This window comes from Anguilla rostrata, chromosome 8 (assembly GCF_018555375.3).
Source record: "Anguilla rostrata isolate EN2019 chromosome 8, ASM1855537v3, whole genome shotgun sequence".
Taxonomy (NCBI): Eukaryota; Metazoa; Chordata; class Actinopteri; order Anguilliformes; family Anguillidae; genus Anguilla; species Anguilla rostrata.
In genome coordinates, this window is record NC_057940.1 from 1,748,545 (window position 1) to 1,767,560 (window position 19,016).

The window sequence follows — 19,016 nt, forward strand, 5'->3', positions numbered from 1 at the left end:
CAAATCTCGCAGTGTTTCGGTGGCGAGATAGGGGGGAATGCACTCAAGCGCCGGTCTGGATTCGGCTCTTGAGTTTGGGATGTCAGGTCTGATAGCGAGAGAGCTGTATAACTCGCTAAAGCGCGCGAAAGGGTCTTCAGCTCTCCAAAACGGGCGCCTAATCACACACTGCGCGTGAGAGCAGTGGACCGAATTAAAGGCTCCACGTAGAATGCTCTTAAACAGATAACACTAAATTTGGATAAGGGAATTAATGCCTCGATTGTCTTTTCTTCAATCTATTCGTGTCCTGTATACGTGTAAGGATGTAAAACGGTATATTAGGCGAATAACGTTAAAGCTGTACGGTTTTTGTTTTCTCCTTTTTTAAGTTCAGATACATAACCATATAATTACCTACATGATTGGTCCACAAAGTATATATGTGCGGTCTCAAGTGCTTTTTTTTGTACAAAAGAAAAACAATAATATTATTAAAATATTCATTTTAATGGCTTTACTTCATACATAAATACACGTTTAAAGAACACAGGCGCAATCCACTGCTCAGAACGATTTGATCTTATAGGGCCGGACAGATGGGCTGTTTGGATTGTTGACGCTACAAATAGGAGAAACGGCGGCCTTTGTTTTTAATTCTCTGTCTGTACCTTCTTCCCAGAACCGCTGCTAGATACTTTTTCACCGCCATTTGTTTTCGGTAACGACTGTAGCTGTCTGTGAAGATTCCATCGGAATGCCTTTTGGATAAGGGTTCTGTGTCACCTTCCTTCACACCGCCTCCACTGCAAGACAAAAAATTGGGGATGTTCGTTCATTCAGATCTGTTTGAGCCAACACTTTCACTCGCCGTGTTCAAACTGTCATTGAAACAAAAACGTCCTTCTTCGGGTTAGACAATGTACACTATCAACACGGGGAAATGTGCACCTTCAGGCGCGAGGACTCTGAGCATTGTTTTCCATGGGCTGGTGGGCGCTTTATCAGTGCCCCGCGGGGATAACATGTTTCCCTAAGGTACACATTTGGAATGATCACTTATCAATGCGTCCTCGCGAGCCAGCACACTGAGGAACGCTCGGGAGAATGTCCTTACCCCGCACGCTCTGCCACCGCAGAATGAAGAAACTGGCCAAGTCCGTCCCCGTGGGCTTCATTAAAGATTCCATCTGCGTGTCTTTCAGATCTGGGGTGATAACACGACAAATATAGCGCGTCAGTAACACGAGTAGGCACCAAATATAGAACACATCAATTGAATTATTACCTTTTGAAAAATTCATATCGACTTGCAATTACTTGCTGTAAGTAATAACTCTTTCTCTCTCTCTCACACACACACACGCACTCTATTTTAAGGGAGCGTAGATTTACATATCTAAATGATTTATATTTGCTATAAATCCATGTTATATGAACGCAGTAAGATTTTTTTCCAAGACTAAAGCTCTTTAATAAACGTTGACACTTTAATTAGGCTGAATAACACAAAAGTAGCAACAGAGATTAACAGCACACGTTTAACATAAAATAGAAAATTAAATATAGGCCCACTATAAATACATGAGCAATATATGGCCGTTCACCTCTTTTCGGGAGGGTAGTATAATGTGTACACGTTGTCAAAGAGGGAGGGAGGGCTTCGTATAGCAATTTGATCGCCGTCAAAATCCAAGTCCGTAAACGTGTCTCCGTCCTCGTCAAAAACCTCGTTTTCGAGCCTGAAATTAAACAATGGAGTCAATGTTTTTGTGTCTTTGACACAATAGTAACAAATTCATCATGAATTGCATATAATTTTCTCCAATATATGCTATGGTCATATTGACAAATTAATCATGTTTAATACGTATAAATAAAGCAAATAAATGTTTGAGATTTGCCCCTTACTTTAATACACCAACGTTAAAACGCATGCTAGAAAAAAGGGAGACAGAACGGAAAGAGTATAAAAAAAAGTTCCAAAACCAGTTTTCATCCATTCAAACAGCGAGTGACACGAGCCTTCTGACTGATATGCTTGATGTGACCTGTGCCATTGAGAGGAGCATCCCATTCAAACTTGGGGTAAGTTTGCATTCAAATGACTGCGTAAAAACCTATGCCAAAATATTTCCAGAAGTGTTTTTGATTATGCAAAGGCACAATCAATGATATTGCAAATAACTATTATTATTATTATTATTATTATTATGACTGAGCAAACACCTAACTAGGCGGGTAGTGGTTGGGTAGGTTATCATCTGTGAGGTAAAATCTGGCGGTAAGGAGATCTTGTAATTTATTATTCTAATTTCCACTCCCTTTACTTTACGCCTCGGTGATGACGTCATTCCGCTACCACCCCGGGGGCCGTCCTCCGCCGTGACAGCTTTTAACAGAGGGAGTTTGGGGTGTGCGCATTCCTGTCAGTGTCTGCGTCTGCGCGTCCCCAGCGGCGCTTCTGGACTCGCGCTTTTTTCCTTTTATCTACCGCGGATGCCTTCGTGCCACCCGCATTGTACAGTATAAGTTAAATTCCGAGTATCAATACAGGTCAAATATCAATGCCACCTTGAAGGCAATATGCGTAAATAAAATGGAAATCAAGATATTGTTTCCATGTTTCTGTTAATGTAACATAACACTATTCAATATTAAGACGATAGTTCTGACGAACTAACTGATCATGGGTATGGTTTTTTAATAGTTGTATTCATTTGTATTAATGTGTTAAATTAATATGGTCAGTCTTGCCCCCCCAAATAGTTCGTAACTTGCTCGTCAAAAACAGTTTCCATCTGAGACTCAAATACATATACACCCCCATGTACATTTCTGAATAATATAAGAGAAAATTATGTGATATTACCTACCTAAGTCTAGGATAATCGAGCCCAACCGGGGAGCAGTAGGCGCTATGCATTATAATTCCATAGATGAAGAATGCTAAAGTCGGTTTACTAGACATCGTCATTCTGCGAAAGAAACGTAAGAAAGTTACATGTGAGAAACTAAGAAGTCAATATACCCTCCATCCAACATGCAATGCATTTATAGGCTATATCCAAATAGTCTACACGAGCCGCATTTCAGATCAAACCAGAAGGATATACCGTTCTTTATTTAAGAGAACCGTTTGTTTTGTTTCCACCTGTTTTCTAAAATTACTTACACATCAGCAAATGTACACAAGCCAAAGATACTGAAATGTAGTGAAACAAAATCGTGCCGTCGTCTCGTTTACAAACCCGTTAAAACTTTCTTGAAAGCCCCGGAGGCTTGTCCGTTTATACGGTATTAAGTAAAATTCAGCAATATATGCGCCTTTAGATATGCGCAATGTTGGCTACATTGAACTTCTGTAACATTTCTCGAATTAAAACGCACGCCTTATTGATTTGACTTTGAAGAAGGTTACGTACCTATTGTAAGGTAGACAGTGTTCAGTGCCGGATACGATCCGGGTGAGGCAGTCACTGAATGAATTGTAAAAAAAAAAAATAATAATAATAATAAATCTTTTTTCTTCTCCGCAGCACTTCTCCGAAGCAGTTCTGTCGTTTCCAGCGATCCCCTGGGCGCGTCCAGTCTCAACTCTTTATTCGCGATAGTCTATGTTTCTGCACAAAATGCAGTTTCTTGAAAACGAGAGCCCGTGTCTGTCTGCATATCTTTATCCGAAACACTCGTCTCTACGCTCGGATTCTCACGGATTTTATCCATGAATCCAGTGACTTGCCTTTTTTTTTTTTTCTTTAAGTCACATTAAGGGTGGTACAGACGTCATCAACCCTTCCTCCCGGAATATACTCGTGCACTTCTTTTCTCATCCATGAACTAGTCATATGCCGCATGTGGAAGTTTTGGTCAAAACATTATTTTCAGACCACAGAAGAGTGCTAGTTTTGCTGATGTTTTACTGCGGTTAGTTGAGGTCATTATCCGTGGGCGGCGTTAGTGTCACATCGAATTCCGCACTTTAAAAGCCCTTTTAAAAAGGTGATTGCTTTATTATCTAACAGGGTGAAGGCCACGATTAAATGTCTCGGACGCTGGAGATACGTGATTTGATCTGAATACGTTCGCAGATGAGTTATAAGAAGCGGAGCTGTCCGCTGACGGCCCGGGCGGAAGGCGCTGTTCCTTCAGATTGTGCTGAAATTAGCGAACACTGGAGGCGTTTCGGCAAAGATCAGTTTGTGCGCGCGCCATAGCACACCAGCTCAAGTGCTTTACACCGGATTTTAAGAGGAAACACATGCCCAACTCCGGCGGCACACTTACCAAGAGGTTTTTTGACAAATGCAATATCGGCCAACACAATAGTTACATAAAATAAGTTTTAAAAGACTAGCTTCCGTATAAAATAACCTGTAATGTGGGGCTGCACACCATAGACCTTTAAGGACAGTATGGGCCTGGTAAATATTTTATTGAATACGTTATTCTAACATTGCCCTGCATATATTTTTACATTTGAACGAATGTTGAAATTAACACAATTAAACTGGCTTTAAATAAAAGACTTCAAAAGTAAATATGCAGCAATATACGCATAGTTTAGCCGTAATATTTTGCCTAAACTATGTGGTCCATTGACCGTTTATAAGTTGGTAATACTTTGGCTCTTTGACATTATATAAATGTATACATTTTAATAATACAACGTTTTAATATGTATTTTTTAAATTTAATTGTGAATTAGCTATAGAAAATATACAGCCCATACGTTCTTCTGTATGAATCACACTGGCGTGAGCTTACAGTGACATCATGTGACGAACATTTAAAAGCACGTGGGCTCGGCTCCATATATTTTCAATAACTGAATTCAGGGCCGATCGGGAATATGACGTAAAAATCCATCTTTAAATTGTGTTCGCTTTTTCATAGCAAAGAGCGCCATCAAATGGCTGTCGAAATAAAGTGTTTTTATTTTTTTCCGAACGCTTCATTGGACACTAACTGCCAGCGCTGCTTCACACCACGAAGTCCATTTCGCTTTAATGAAGTTAGTTAGTCCGTTTCCAATAACTTTATATAAGGAAACTTCATACCAGGAAATATTTAATTAAATATTTTGTTTAATTATTTCTTAGGATATAGCAGATATCATGTTTAAATGTGTCCAGTTAGATTTACAAACCCATAGTTAAAGCAATGGTTACCAAATTCTGTAGGCTGGATTTCAGGTTATTAATGAATGGATTTATGCAATTAAAATTTTTCCCACAGAAAACACTCCGCTAGATCACTTACACACTGCAAAATGCCCAGAGTTAATTCAACTCTTAACATATAAGAGTGAAATGTGGGATCTGGGACTAAATGTTGCCTGTTAAGGGTTGAATTCTCACTGGACATTTTACTGTGTAGAAAGAAACCGTGGAAACACTCCCAACTCACCTTGCTTGCAGATATTGAGACAGGGGATAAAGTAGTTTTGGATAAATTACATAAACTGAAGTCAAATATGGCAGCTGGCCCTGATGGAATATACCCAAGGGTACTCAAAGAGTTACAGTAGATTAGATCATCTTTAAACTGGCAGGTATTCGTAGACAGCCTTTAGAAACTGGAGAAATACCGAATGACTGGAAACGGTATTGTAATACCAATATATAAGAAAGAGGACCGTACTGATCCAGGAAACTACGGGCTTGTTAGTTCAGCTTTCATCTGGAATCTATCATTAGAGACAAGTTAGAATTATTTCTTGTAAATTACAACAGCCAAAATGGGATAGTCAACATGGTTTTTCGCAAGGGAAGGTCACGCCTGACAAACTTTTTGGCATTCTTTGACTGAAGCTACCAAGTGTTTTGATTATAACAAGGCTTATGATATTATATACTTAGATTTCCAAAAAAACATTCAGTAAGGTACCACATGAGAGACTCATTATCAAAATGAAGAAAGTAGGAATTACAGGAGGTATTTCAGACTGGGTTCAGAACTGGCTCCAGGGTAGAACACAAAGAATAGTAGGAGGGATCTCATCTGAGGGTATTGTGGGAAGGATTGGTGCTGGGACCATTGCTCTTCCTCATCTATATAAATGACCTTGTAAGGGACATTGAAGGCACCTTAGTTAAATTTGCAGATGACAGAAAACTGGGAGGTTTTGGATCTACTAAAATAATCCAAGAGGATTTAATCTGAATCCAGATGTGGGTGGAAACCTGGCAAATTAAATTCAGCATTGCTAAGTGTAAAGTTCTACATGTGGGAAATAAAAACATATATCCCAACATCTTGGGGGCAACAAGATGCTGGGATATATAGCCAAAAGTATTGAGTATAAATACAAGGAAGCTATACTGATACAATATCTTTGCCAGACCACACTTACTATCACCAACATACTACAAGAAAGAAACAGAGGCTCTGGAAAAGGTTCAAAGAAGAGCAACTAAATTGATTCCTGGTGTGAAACATGAAAGTTGTGACAAAAGACTTAAGATGCTAATCTCCTCAAGCTTAGTAAAAAGAGACTTTTTTTATTGGGGCTTGTAAATTTATTGAAGGGATTAATAAAATGAACTACAATAAATTCTTCAGGTTGAGTTCTGTTAGTTGAACAAGAGGACATGAATGGAAATTAGCTAAAGTTAAGCTCTGCACAGACTTTTATGAAGTATATATTTCACACAGAGAGGAGTCAATGTATGCAATAGCTTGCCAGGTCATGTGGTAGAGGCTCTGGGGGTTTTAAACACCATGCTCGACACAGTGCTAAATGTTATGTAGTTTGTAGGTAAGATGAGCACTAGGTACACTTCAGTAGCAGAAAATGGCGAGCATTGCGCCGAATGGTCTGTTCTCCTAATTATGTTGTTATGTTATGTTATGCCTATGTTACAAAACATCCAGCAGAGGGCACCCTTTGACCTTCAACATTAAAAAGCTAATTTAACAGGTTGCAAAAAATTATTGACCAAAGATTTGCAACAAATGGCTATCTCTGGTCACACACTACTTTGGCTGGGTAAAAGTATTTGAAAAACAAACATGGAAAAGCAAACAAAAAAATATGAGAAATCAAAGCACAATATACACAGTATATTATCCAGTCCGGTGTTAATGTCCAGTGATAATTTAACTCCAGCAGATGAATATTTGGTCCCAGTGCAGTGGGTAGCACTGTTGCCTCACAACAAAAAGGTTCATGGTTAGAATCCCGGCTGAGGACCTTTCAGTGAGGAATCCTTCAGAAAACCCCGCGTCCGCGTGGGTTTCGGCCGGATACTCCGGTTTAATCCCACACTCCAGAGACACGTGACTAGGCTAATTGGAGAGTCTAAATTGCGTGAGTGAATGGTGTGTGTGTGTGTGTGTGCGAACTGGCGAACTCTCTAGAGTGTATTCCAGCCTCTCGGCCAATGCTGGGACAGGCTCCAACACCTCCCGCGACCCTGACCAGGAATAAGCGGGTATAGTTGGATAAAGTTATGGTTACATCGTAAATGCATGTTACAAGAATGGCGTGTTTGCATATGATGATCTAGACACACAAACTCGAAACGACGAATGTTTTATCTGGGTGTATTGGAATCTGACCATAAATCACAGACGATAAACCCCGTGAAAGGATATCTAATTAATTATTTTATTTATTGTACTTCTGCAAAGAGTAGGTACAGTATGTAGAGGAAACGGGTTGCAAAAGAGTGACCTTATAATGAATTTACAATATAAAACTTAAAACCTTAAATCAATTTCACATATAATCAAGTGGGAGACCAGCTGCAGATAAAATGCCACAGAACATATTCCAGGCAAACCAATATTTATTTGTGACTTGTGACGGAAGTATGGCTTGAGAACTTATTTATTTATATACCAACTTTTGTTCATAGGATGAATTCATTCTTATAACAAAACTTATAAACACTCTTGCAAATCTTTAGGAAGATTTTCAAATTTGACCGGAATCTCTTCTGTAGCCTATTTAACAGGACTACGTAACTCACCCAGTTATCTTCATGCAGTTGGCTCACTTCGGTGTTTGAAATCTCCCTTCCCTTAGTAGAAAACGTTTTGTTTTATTGTGAGTCACTGAAGGTATAAACCCGGAGGTATATTCTCAAATTGCGTCACACACTGGCTGACGCGGCCATGTTCGCAGACGAGTTGTGCAAGTTTAGCATGGATTTGAGTTTCCACCGCTTCTGCGAGCTCGCAACGTCGTCTCGAGGTGAGCCCCCTCGCGCCCCCAGTTAGCCTACCCGCCGTCATGTAGCTAAATGCGGGACCACCTCCATGGTTTTGCATTTTTGGCTTTTTCTGATATTGAACGCCTGCACGTGTTTAGTCGTATTACTTGTACTTACGGGTAAAGTTTTTTCCCTCACCTAAAACTTTGTGGGGGGACACTTTGAATCTGGCGTGGTTGGCAAATAAATAGCAGACGGGATGGGCAACACAGTGAAATGACGAGAAACACATTTGTAATTGTATTTTTCGCACACTGAGGACAAACAAAGCGTGTACTTCACCCGCCTAAAAGAAGAAAAGACTAACAAGGTAAGAAGAGAAAAGATCAAATTCAAGCGCGATTAGTGTTAGGCCGCCGCCCTGTCCTCTGTTTCTGTGTAGACTGTTGAAACAGAAGCACTAGGAGTTGGTTTACTTCTTGGCGTGGTTACGTTGTTAGAAAGTCAGCTGAATTGTCCGTCACCTTGATGAGGTTAACCAGCCTATATAATCGCAGTGTTGCAGTGCATTTTAAAATAACAACCTGGAATGTTTAATTCTGGCTTCTGTGCATGTTAAATACGTGGCCGGAATGTCGTGGAATACTTGTGATCATTAACGTGGATGGCGGCGCCCGACATTTATTTAATGAACATAGGTCTGTGGTAATTATTTTGTATTTTATTTTAGGCGGAATACCAGTAGACTAAATTCTTTCTGACCAACAAAAATACGCACGCGAAAAAAAAAAACACCAGCTACAGGTAGCACCCCGTCTCAGAAACTTGTAGGCTGTTTGTTTGTCTCTTTTCCCGGGATAGTATGCTCTCAGAACATTTCGACGTTTAATATGCGACACTGACCTTCCAGTTTCACATTACCTTGTTTAGAGTTCTCAGTGTTCGCGTTTCACGGTAATTATATTATCAAATTTTAATGTTAAACTGCAGGTTTTTCTGGGGTGAAATGGACACGACTCTCATTTGAAGAATATACATACTACAAGATCCTTTGTTTTGATTGGCCACATTTTATTGAACGACTCTGCTACGTGTGGCACAGTTATATTTTAAAAAGCTGTATTTCACTTTTTTTGCGAAGTTTAAGACGCCGTATCTCTCCCTATAGGTTATGTCCAACTAAATAGTCTATATACAGTCTTAGTCAGCCTCTTAAGATGACGTCTCTGCGTTATAAGCGATTACAGTAGGAGATAAGAGAATTGATCAGTAGACCTGGCTCCGGTCAACAGTTTGGGAAACCTCAGGTAGTCTCAGGTAGTTCTGCGCAGTGCCCGGATGAGTCTTGCGGAAGTGGCCTCCTCTCGTCTCTCTGCGTGTTGTCATTTTCACATCAGCGTCGAAACACGTGGCGCGCGCAGCTCCTTCGGCGTGTTACTACAGGCTCTGGTAAATTCAGTTTTACTTAATTTAACGACGAACTCTGTGGATACGAGAGGCTGGCCGCAGAGCGCATATGGATTCAGCGACTGAAACTGCTGTATCAGTATCAGTTACTCTGTATCTACATTCTGTGGGTCGGTGTAGGTTTTTCTATTTTATGAGAAGGCATTCTAATATTCGCTAAATGTAGTTCAGTGCTGGAGGTCTCAGTGCGTTTCTGTTGTAGTTCACTGCTGGAGGTCTCAGTGCGTTTCTGCTGTAGTGCAATGCTGGAGGTCTCAGTGCGTTTCTGCTGTAGTTCACTGCTGGAGGTCTCAGTGCGTTTCTGCTGTAGTGCAATGCTGGAGGTCTCAGTGCGTTTCTGCTGTAGTTCACTGCTGGAGGTCTCAGTGTGTTTCTGCTGTAGTTCACTGCTGGAGGTCTCAGTGTGTTTCTGTTGTAGTTCCCTGCTGGAGGTCTCAGTGGGAGCTGGAGGTCTCCGTGTGTTTCTGTTGTAATCCACTGCTAGAGGTCTCAGTGTGTTTCTGTTGTAGTTCCCTGCTGGAGGTCTCAGTGGGAGCTGGAGGTCTCCGTGTGTTTCTGTTGTAGTTCTCTGATGGAGGTTTCTGTGTTCCTGTTGTCCTTCCCTGATGGAGGTCTCAATGTGTTTCTGTTGTAGTTCAGTGCTGGAGGTCTCAGTGTGTTTCTGTTGTAGTTCAGTGCTGGAGGTCTCAGTGTGTTTCTGTTGTAGTTCAGTGCTGGAGGTCTCAGTGTGTTTCTGTTGTAGTTCAGTGCTGGAGGTCTCAGTGTGTTTCTGTTGTAGTTCAGTGCTGGAGGTCTCAGTGTGTTTCTGTTGTAGTTCAGTGCTGGAGGTCTCAGTGTGTTTCTGTTGTAGTTCAGTGCCGGAGGTCTCAGTGTTTTTCTGTTGTAGTTCAGTGCTGGAGGTCTCAGTGTGTTCCTGTTGTAGTTCAGTGCCGGAGGTCTCAGTGTGTTCCTGTTGTAGTTCAGTGCTGGAGGTCTCAGTGTGTTTCTGTTGTAGTTCCCTGCTGGAGGTCTCAGTTTGCTCCTGTTGTCGTTCTCTGCTGGAGGTCTCAGTGTGTTCCTGTTGTAGTTCCCTGCTGGAGGTCTCAGTTTGCTCCTGTTGTCGTTCTCTGCTGGAGGTCTCAGTGTGTTCCTGTTGTGGAAAGTCCAAAAGTGTCCCCCTGTTCCAGGTTCCTGGCGGACGGGGCGGGACGATGGGAGGCGGCGGGAGCAAAGACGTCACGTTTTCGCGGGTGAAGAGGAAGACGGCGCCTGTGGCGTCACGGCCTGGTCGTTCCAGGACAGGTCCCTCCCGGCCCCGCCCCAAAGCATCCTCCTCCAAGCCCCCGGCCAGCAGCAACGGCAGACGCTCCACCGGTCTGTCTGGGGGCTCCACCGGTCTGTCTGGGGGCTCCACCGGTTCGTCTGGGGGCTCCACCGGTCCGTCCGGGGGCTCCACCGGTCCGTCTGGGGGCTCCACCGGTCCGTCCGGGGGCTCCACCGGTCCGTCCGGGGGCACCACCGGTCCGTCCGGGGGCTCCTCCTTCGCACCCTCTTCCTCCCTCTCTGCCCCCTCCCACCCAGCTCCTGTGACGGAGCCTGCCCCCAGCACTGGTGAGTGCTCCCCCTCCCCCAGCACTGACAATTGCACCCATCACTTACCCCCAACGCTTGTTAGGGAGTGCCCCCCTAACTCCTCTCCCCTGCATTTGTGAGTGCCCCCCCCTCCGAGTTACTGCCAAGCTAGCCCTGCACGGGAGATGCCTCATTCAGATGCATAACAGCCATAGTTTGCATATAAAAGCAAGGATCCCCCCCAACCCCCTTAGCCCAGTTAGAGGCCGTTTAACTGAAATCTGAAATGTGAAATGTTGCCTAGTATAGGTCCCGTATAACACAGTGAATAACTGCATTTTTCTTTTCTACCTCCAGGTGGCACTCAGATTTTGGTGGCCTTGTATGACTACGAGGCCAGAACATTTGATGACCTTTCGTTCAAAAAAGGGGATCTGTTTCAGATCATTAATAACACGTAAGTCTCGTCCTGCTTTGGGCTCGGGGGGCGGCTGTACAGGGGGGTAATGTTTCGGCGAGTGTGACCCATGCCCTCCTGAATTATGGACCCGCAAAGTTCTGCATTTGTTCAGAATCCCTGGGATGTGTGTGGAACGCTGGCCAGCGTTCCATGTGCTGGGATTTCTGCAGAACACTGAGGTGTGCGTGGTGTTCTCTGATGTGTCGGGAATATCGGAATTTCTTGAGAACATTGGAATGTTCTCGCTGAACTACCCGGATTGAAACAAATCCTAAAGTCTCCTCACAATGAAACGCATTTTGCTTCTGTCTGAGCTTGGTGACCAAATGTATCTCAGTTAATGCATTTGTCTGTTGTCAGCCCAAGGCCTTTCTTAACAGAAATGTCAAACAACCTGAAATGCACAGTCGTGTTGTTTGTTTTAGGGTCTTTAACACGAGGCTTCCTCAGCTTGATTCCAGGCTCTTTGGAACCCCTCTGAGCAATGCTTAGGGCACTCGTCTGTAAAGGGGCGGCTGTGGAACCAATTTTGCCAACGTTCATCTTTGTAGTTTACTGCTGGGGGGTCTTGTAGAAAATGTCTGAGTAAATGTCCCCCTATCCAACGCTGTTGAACCTTTCCTTAAGGAATGCTTGAGATAATCTGAGAAGGTTTAATTCAGATGGTGTGTCTGATCTCCAGGGTAAATCTGGCTGTGTGTCTGATCTCCAGTGTAAGTCTGGCTGTGTGTCTGATCTCCAGTGTAAGTCTGGCTGTGTGTCTGATCTCCGTAATCTGGCGGTTCTGATCCCAGTGAAATCTGGTGTTTCGATCCAGGAAACTGGCTGTGTGTCTTCTCGTGTATCTGCTAGTGTCTGTCTCAGTGTAAGTTGTGTGTGTCTGATCTCGGTAAGCTGGCTGTGTGTCTGATTCAGTGTAATCTGATGGTGTCTATCCAATGAAATCTGATGTTTTGATCTCAGTGTATCTGATGGCTGATTCAGTGTAATCTGATGTTCGATCTCCAGGGTAAATCTGATGGTTTGTCTGATCTCCAGTGTAAATCTGGCTGTGTGCTGGTCCTGTTGCAAAGGGACTGTGGCAGGCGTCTATGCAGGAACGGCTACATCCATAATCGTAGTAGCTGACTCTATCATCAGAGATAGCGCCACCTCCAGTGGCTACAGCATCACGAGAACCACTCACGGAACACTCGGGAAACGACTCAAGAAATATCACAGAGAATCACTCACGAGAACAATCCAAATACTCACAAACCACTCACAGAGACACACTCCAGAGAACACACTCCTGGACACACTCACAGAGAAACACACTCACGGAGAAACGCACTCACGGAGAAATACACTCACGGATTGACTCCACGTACTCACAGACAAATACACTCACAGAGCGACTACAGTCACTCACAGAAAAATACACTCACAGAGCAACTAAACTTACTCGGAGAAACACACTCACAGACAAATACACTCACTGAGAAACACTCTAACACACTCAGAGAAACCACTCACGAGACACACTCACGAGAGCACACCACTCACAGAGAAACACACTCACTGAGAAACACACTCACTGAGAAACACACTCACTGAGAAACACACTCACGGAGAAACACACTCACGGAGAAACACACTCACGGAGAAACACACTCACAGACAAACACACTCAGACAAATACACTCACATAGCGACTACACTCACTCACTGGGTGAGTATCCTGCCCCTTTGCTTGGCGACCAGGCGCTATGATGCTACTGTGTGTATTGCAGTTGGTTCTTCGGCAAAATGGGCCGCAAGGACGCGGAGCGCCTCCTGCTGGTCGTTGGAAACAAGCGCGGGACCTTCCTGATCCGGGAGAGCGAGACCAACCCAGGTGAGGGCTTCTGAGTGCTGTGTGTGCACCTGCATGCGCATTCACGTGCCCAGCTGAAAACGAACAGATAACACCTGAGTGATTGATTCATTGATTGGAAATCTTTTAAAGTACCAGTGGCCCCTCATGAAAAGGAAGTAGAACACTAGAAAGCCAAAGGCTCTTTTCCCAATGTCCTCCTTTCAAGGGAGGGGCCCTGCTAGCACGGATGTCCTCACAACGTTGGTGCAATGTAGTGCCAATGTTATAACATCCACAAAACATTGCAGCAACATAATGAGCACATTTTGTGTTAGCTGGGGTAGGAGGGGGGCGGGGGGGGGGGGGGGGGGGTGTGAGAGGATGATTGGGCAGACAAAGGTGAGCTGTACACACGGCCGAGGTCAGATGGCGACGGCTGTAGACGTGCGTTGTGTGATGGAGGGATTGAAAGAAAGAGTGCGAAGCAGGGTGGATGACACACCGTTAGGAGAAGTGTGCCACGGCAGACCTGCTCGACAGGAAAAGTGTATTTTTCTCTCGCTGTCCTCTGGCACAGTTAGAAAATGCCTGCGCGGCAGGCCGATTCATGGGAAGGCGTGAGAATGTTTTTCTGTCCGTAGCCTCGCAGGTAAAAAGTCCTCCCGGCCTGGTTTTATGTGGCTGGCTGCACATGTAGCCTGTTCCATGGCCGCTGAGCCAATCAGTGATGAAATCAGCTGTAAGTGGAACAACCAACTAAGGAAGTTGTGCGCTGGGATTCGCGAGCAATAAAGTGGAAAGCAAACATGGGTATTTTTGTGTGTGTAAAAGCGTTGTGTGAGTGTGTGTGTGTAAAAGTGAAAAGTGCGAAGCTTTTTGTGTGTGTGTGTGTGTGTGATGTGTGTGTAAAAGTGAAAGTCGAGCTTTGTTGTGTTGTGTAAAGCTTTTGTGTGTGTGTAGTGTGTAGTGTGTGTGTGGGTGTGTGTGTGTGTGTGTGGTGTGTGTGTGTGGTTGAGTGTGTGTTAATGAAGTCGACTTTGTGGTGGTGTGTGTAAGCTTTTGTTGTTGTAGTGTGTGTGGTGGTTGTGTGGTGGTGTAAAGGAAGCAAAGCTTTGTGTGGTTGTTGTAAACTTTCGTGTGGTGTGTGTGTGTGGTTGTGTGTGTGTGTGTGTGTGTGTGTAACCTCTTGTGTGTGTGTGTGTGTTGATGTGTCGTTTATTATGTACCTCACCGTTCCGTAACTCCCTTACAGGTGCGTTCTCGCTCTCCATTCGGACCTGGGACGAGGCCCGGGGGGACAGCGTGAAGCACTATAAGATCCGCCGATTGGACAGCGGGGGGTTCTACGTGAACACCCAGGTGAAATTCGACAGCCTGAAGAAGCTGGTGAAGCACTACTCAGGTGAGCCTCTGTCTGGAGCCTGCCCTTCTGCTACATCTGCACACGCCTCCTCTCGCTCTCACACACTCTCTCTCTCTCTCTCTCTCACTCTCACACACTCTCCCTCTGTCTCTCTCACTCTCTCTCTCCCTCCCCCTCCTCTTTCTCTCTCTGTCTCTCTCACTCCCTCCCCCTCTTTCTCTCTCTCTCTGTCTCTCTCACTCTCTCCCTCACCCTCTTTCTCTCTCTCTCTCTCACTCACACACACTCTCTCCCCCTCCCTCCCTCCCCTCCTCTCTCCCTCTCTCCCCCCCTCTCTCCTCCTCCTCTCCTCTCTTACCTTCTCCATCCTCCCCCTCCCCCTCTTTCTCCTCTCTCTCCTCTCTCTCTCTCACCTCCTCTCTCTTTCACTCTCTCTCTCTACATCTCTCTCTCACTCATCTCTCCCTCCCTCCCTCCCTGCCCCTCTCCCTTCCTCCCTCCCTCCCTCACTCTCTCCCCCCCTCTCTCCATCCCCCCTCCCCCCCCCCCCCCGCAGTCCATGTGGACGGGCTGTGCTCCAGGCTCACGGAGGTGTGCCCCACGGTGAAGCCGCAGACTGAGGGTCTGGCGCGGGACGCCTGGAAAATCTCCGGCTCTGCACTGAGGTCGCTGGACAGGCTGCTTCGGAGTGTGGCGTGACACAAATCACGAGTCCAGTCTTCACTGAATCTCAAATCACACAATCTCACATCAACTGCATCTGAAATCACCAATCACACCTTCACTGCATCTCAAATCACACAGTCTCACATCAACTGCATCTGAAAACACACAATCTCACATCAACTGCATCTGAAAACACACGATCTCACATCAACTGCATCTGAAAACACACGATCTCACATCAACTGCATCTGAAATCACCAATCACGCCTTCACTGCATCTGAAATCACACAATCATGCCTTCACTGAATCTCAAATCACAGTCACACTATCACTGCATCTCAAATCACAGTCACACCATCACTGCATCTCAAATCACAGTCACACCTTCACTGAATCTCAAATCACACAATCACGCCTTGGAGCTCAATTGCGCCCCCTCTCTGCAGGCAGCTGGAACGACACGATCAAGGTGGCCATTAAGACGCTGCGTCCGGGCACCATGTCCCCCGAGGCCTTCCTGGAGGAGGCGCAGGTGATGAAGAAGCTTCGGCACAGCAAGCTGGTGCACCTGTACGCCGTGGTCTCCCAGGAGCCCATCTACATCGTCACCGAGTACATGAGCAAAGGTCAGGGGCCTGCCGTGAGGCCTCCGCTCCTGCAGGGGGAGCTCTAGAGCCACGCAGACATGCCTTAACTTAATGACTTAACCCTGCATATCTAACTCCTGCTGTTGAGCTCACATCCGGTTTGGTGTTCCCGTTTTCAGGAAGTATGCTGAGCTACCTGAGAGAGGGGGAGGGTAATGCTCTCAAACTCCCTCAGCTTGTTGACATGGCTGCACAGGTAGGGGAGCGTCTCAAAAGTCCGCCCTTTGAAAGTCGCCGGTAAAGTGAAGTAACCTCTTTCCCTTCTGGCACTGGAGGGATTTATGCCATTTCTCAGGGCTGTCCAATGCTGTTCCTGGAGATCTCCCATCCTGTAGGTTCCCATTTCAACCCAAATTTGGCACACCTGATTCTACCGATTAGCAGCTCAACCAGATCTGTAACTGTTCAGTGAGGTGTGCTTCCTAAGGGGTGGAGTGAAAACCTGCAGGATGGTAGATCTCCAGGAACAGGGTTGGGCAGCCCTGCCATACCTCATAATTCGTTTGTTTCCGCTTGTTTGCCGTGTAAATTATGCGAGTGCAATCTGTAGAGTGAAGTGAAGTGTCCCTTGCACAACACTCATTCTGTAGTTTTAACTCTTTGTGTAGTATAAGCACTTTGTGTAGTTTAAGAACTTTTTGTAGATTAATAAGCACTTTGTGTAGTGTGTAGTTTCAGAACTTTGTGTAGTTTAAGAACTTTTTGTAGATTAATAAGCACTTTGTGTAGTGTGTAGTTTAAGCACGTATTGTAGTTTAAGCGCTTTGTGTGGTTCAAGTGCTGTCTGTAGTTTGAGGCTCGGAGCTGAAAGCTGTGGATGAAGTGTATCCCGTGTCTCCCTGGGCAGATCGCAGAGGGCATGGCCTTCATCGAGAAGATGAACTACGTCCACAGGGACCTGCGGGCCGCCAACATCCTGGTGGGCGAGAACGCGGTGTGCAAGATCGCCGATTTCGGGCTGGCCCGGCTGATCGAGGATAACGAGTACACGGCCGGGCAGGGTGAGCTTCGCCGCGGGCGGGGGGGCGGGGGGCGACCGGGTGGGCGGGGGGGGGCGGCGGGCGGCCAGGTGGGCAGGGGGCTAGCCTAGCGCGCGCTACGATTCTCCGTGCGTTTCCAGGCTGGACTCCTTTTCCTTTTCTGTTTGCGGTTTCCTTCACTGTCTACGTTCCCTTTATTAGATTTCTACTTTTTATTGTTATTATGACAGTGATGACCATTAGTATTATTGTTTACTGTGGATGGTGATGATGATGAAGACCACAACAGTATTCATCGCGATAATCATCATTTCACTTTGGCCGTTTACTTTCACCGAAGTATAGAATTTAGGCCCAGTCGCATTTTAGGTTCATCCAGTTGTCTCTGTCCTTCAGAAAGGCGGCGGTAAAGATGGCCGTCAGGCCTGAACTTTTTTTTGCCGACGCTTGTATGGCTTAAATTTGCTTATCTGTGGCTAGAAAAACAGATGAGGTCAAGCCAGCTCATGCAAATCCCAGCTCATGCAAATCCCGACTGCTCTGCATGGTGTGTGTCTCAGTGCTCTCTGCTGCCACCTGGTGGAGGATGAGCTGGGTCACGCTCTCTGTGTTTCCTCCCATTGCGGTAACAGGAACCAAGTTCCCCATCAAGTGGACGGCGCCGGAGGCCGCGCTGTACGGGCGCTTCTCCATCAAATCCGACGTCTGGTCCTTCGGCATCGTGCTCACTGAGCTGGTCACCAAGGGCATGTCGCCGTATCCAGGTAACGGTCGGCGCTGGGAAATGAGGGTGGAGCCTTGTGAGGTCACAGGTCACCCAATAACGCAGTCTAAGCACGTGCTTGTTAACCAGCTTTGTATAAATTCTTTGTAAATAGTAGTCGGTTGTACAATTGGCAGAGCCTTGTCCACAGCAGGAAGTTTCTGAATGGCACAATCTCTCTCCCCCTCCTTCTCTCTCTCTCCCTCCTCCTCTCTTTCCCCCTCTCTGCCCCTCTCCCCCCTTCTCTCTCTCTCTCTCTAGGCCTGGTGAACCGTGAGGTTCTGGAAGAGGTGCATGGTGGGTATCGTATGTCGTGCCCCCAGGGTTGCCCAGACTCTTTGTACCAGCTGATGATGAACTGCTGGGGGAAGCAGCCAGATGAGAGGCCCACGTTTGCGTACATCCAGACTTTCCTGGAGGACTACTTCACTGCCACGGAGCCGCTCTACCAAGCAGAGGGCAACCTGTAGACTCTCATAGTGTGTGGACAACCTGTAGACTCTCATAGAATGTGAACAACCTGTAGACTGTCATAGTGTGTGGACAACCTGTAGACTCTCATAGTGTGTGGACAACCTGTAGACTCTCATAGTGTGTGGACAACCTGTAGACTCTCATAGAATGTGAACAACCTGTAGACTCTCATAGTGTGTGAACAACCTGTAGACTCTCACAGTATGTGAACAAACCTGTAGGCTCTCATAGTATGTGGACAACCTGTAGACTCTCATAGTGTGTGGACAACCTGGTGGCCAGTGGTAACCAACACTGTTCCTGGAGATCTCCCGTCGTGTAGGCTTTCACTCCAACCCTAACAAAGCACACCTGCTTCAACAGCTTAAGTTGATCTGTATTGAGCAGCTAATTAGTAGAGTCAGGTGCCAATTTAGAGTTGGAGTGGAAACCTACAGGACGGTAGATCTCCAGGAACAGGGTTGGTTACCTCTGCTGTAGACCCAGAAAGCCCTGTGGAGAACCTATGGTCTCTCACTGCACTATCAGGACTTCTATAGAGTTTAACTGCCACATGGATAACCAACCAACCTCTGCAGGCCTGTTGGCTACCTATAGACTCACACTGTCCTCTGAACAGCCTGTAGAGTGTCGTGCTCTTCAGCTACTTCTTCTCAGGGTGCCAGAAGC

At 45.6% G+C, this 19,016-nt stretch overlaps 3 protein-coding genes across 7 annotated transcripts; 2 read left to right on the top strand and 1 right to left on the bottom strand.

Annotated features, from left to right (window-relative positions):
* Positions 1–468: 468 nt before the first annotated feature.
* LOC135260507 (glucagon family neuropeptides-like) lies at positions 469–8,083 on the bottom strand. Of its 2 annotated transcripts, XM_064345770.1 has the most exons (6): positions 7,956–8,083; positions 2,856–2,957; positions 1,891–1,917; positions 1,587–1,721; positions 1,097–1,186; positions 469–785 (listed from the first exon to the last, which is right to left on the bottom strand). In XM_064345770.1, the coding sequence occupies exons 1-6, from the start codon at positions 7,967–7,969 to the stop codon at positions 602–604; spliced, it is 552 nt and encodes a 183-aa protein (XP_064201840.1). In that variant the 5' UTR covers positions 7,970–8,083; the 3' UTR covers positions 469–601. The 2 variants fall into 2 exon arrangements, with proteins under 2 accessions (XP_064201840.1, XP_064201841.1); XM_064345771.1 differs by lacking the exon at positions 1,891–1,917.
* Positions 7,276–11,662, top strand: LOC135260506 (sericin-1-like). 4 transcript variants are annotated; one of them, XM_064345767.1, is made up of 3 exons: positions 7,276–7,415; positions 10,772–11,195; positions 11,514–11,662. In XM_064345767.1, the coding sequence occupies exons 1-3, from the start codon at positions 7,365–7,367 to the stop codon at positions 11,615–11,617; spliced, it is 579 nt and encodes a 192-aa protein (XP_064201837.1). In that variant the 5' UTR covers positions 7,276–7,364; the 3' UTR covers positions 11,618–11,662. The 4 variants fall into 4 exon arrangements, with proteins under 4 accessions (XP_064201837.1, XP_064201839.1, XP_064201836.1 ...); XM_064345769.1 differs by lacking the exon at positions 7,276–7,415 and adding an exon at positions 8,062–8,179; XM_064345766.1 differs by lacking the exon at positions 7,276–7,415 and adding an exon at positions 8,588–8,843.
* Positions 11,663–13,368: 1,706 nt separating this feature from the next.
* On the top strand, positions 13,369–18,554 carry LOC135260286 (tyrosine-protein kinase yes-like; the record flags this gene model as incomplete). The annotated part of the gene is made up of 8 exons (XM_064345526.1): positions 13,369–13,492; positions 14,706–14,855; positions 15,373–15,504; positions 15,906–16,109; positions 16,250–16,326; positions 16,978–17,131; positions 17,743–17,874; positions 18,135–18,554. Coding segments are annotated over 8 exons (1,182 nt in total), but the record flags the coding sequence as incomplete, so codon positions are not given.
* Between the last annotated feature and the right edge of the window lie 462 nt (positions 18,555–19,016).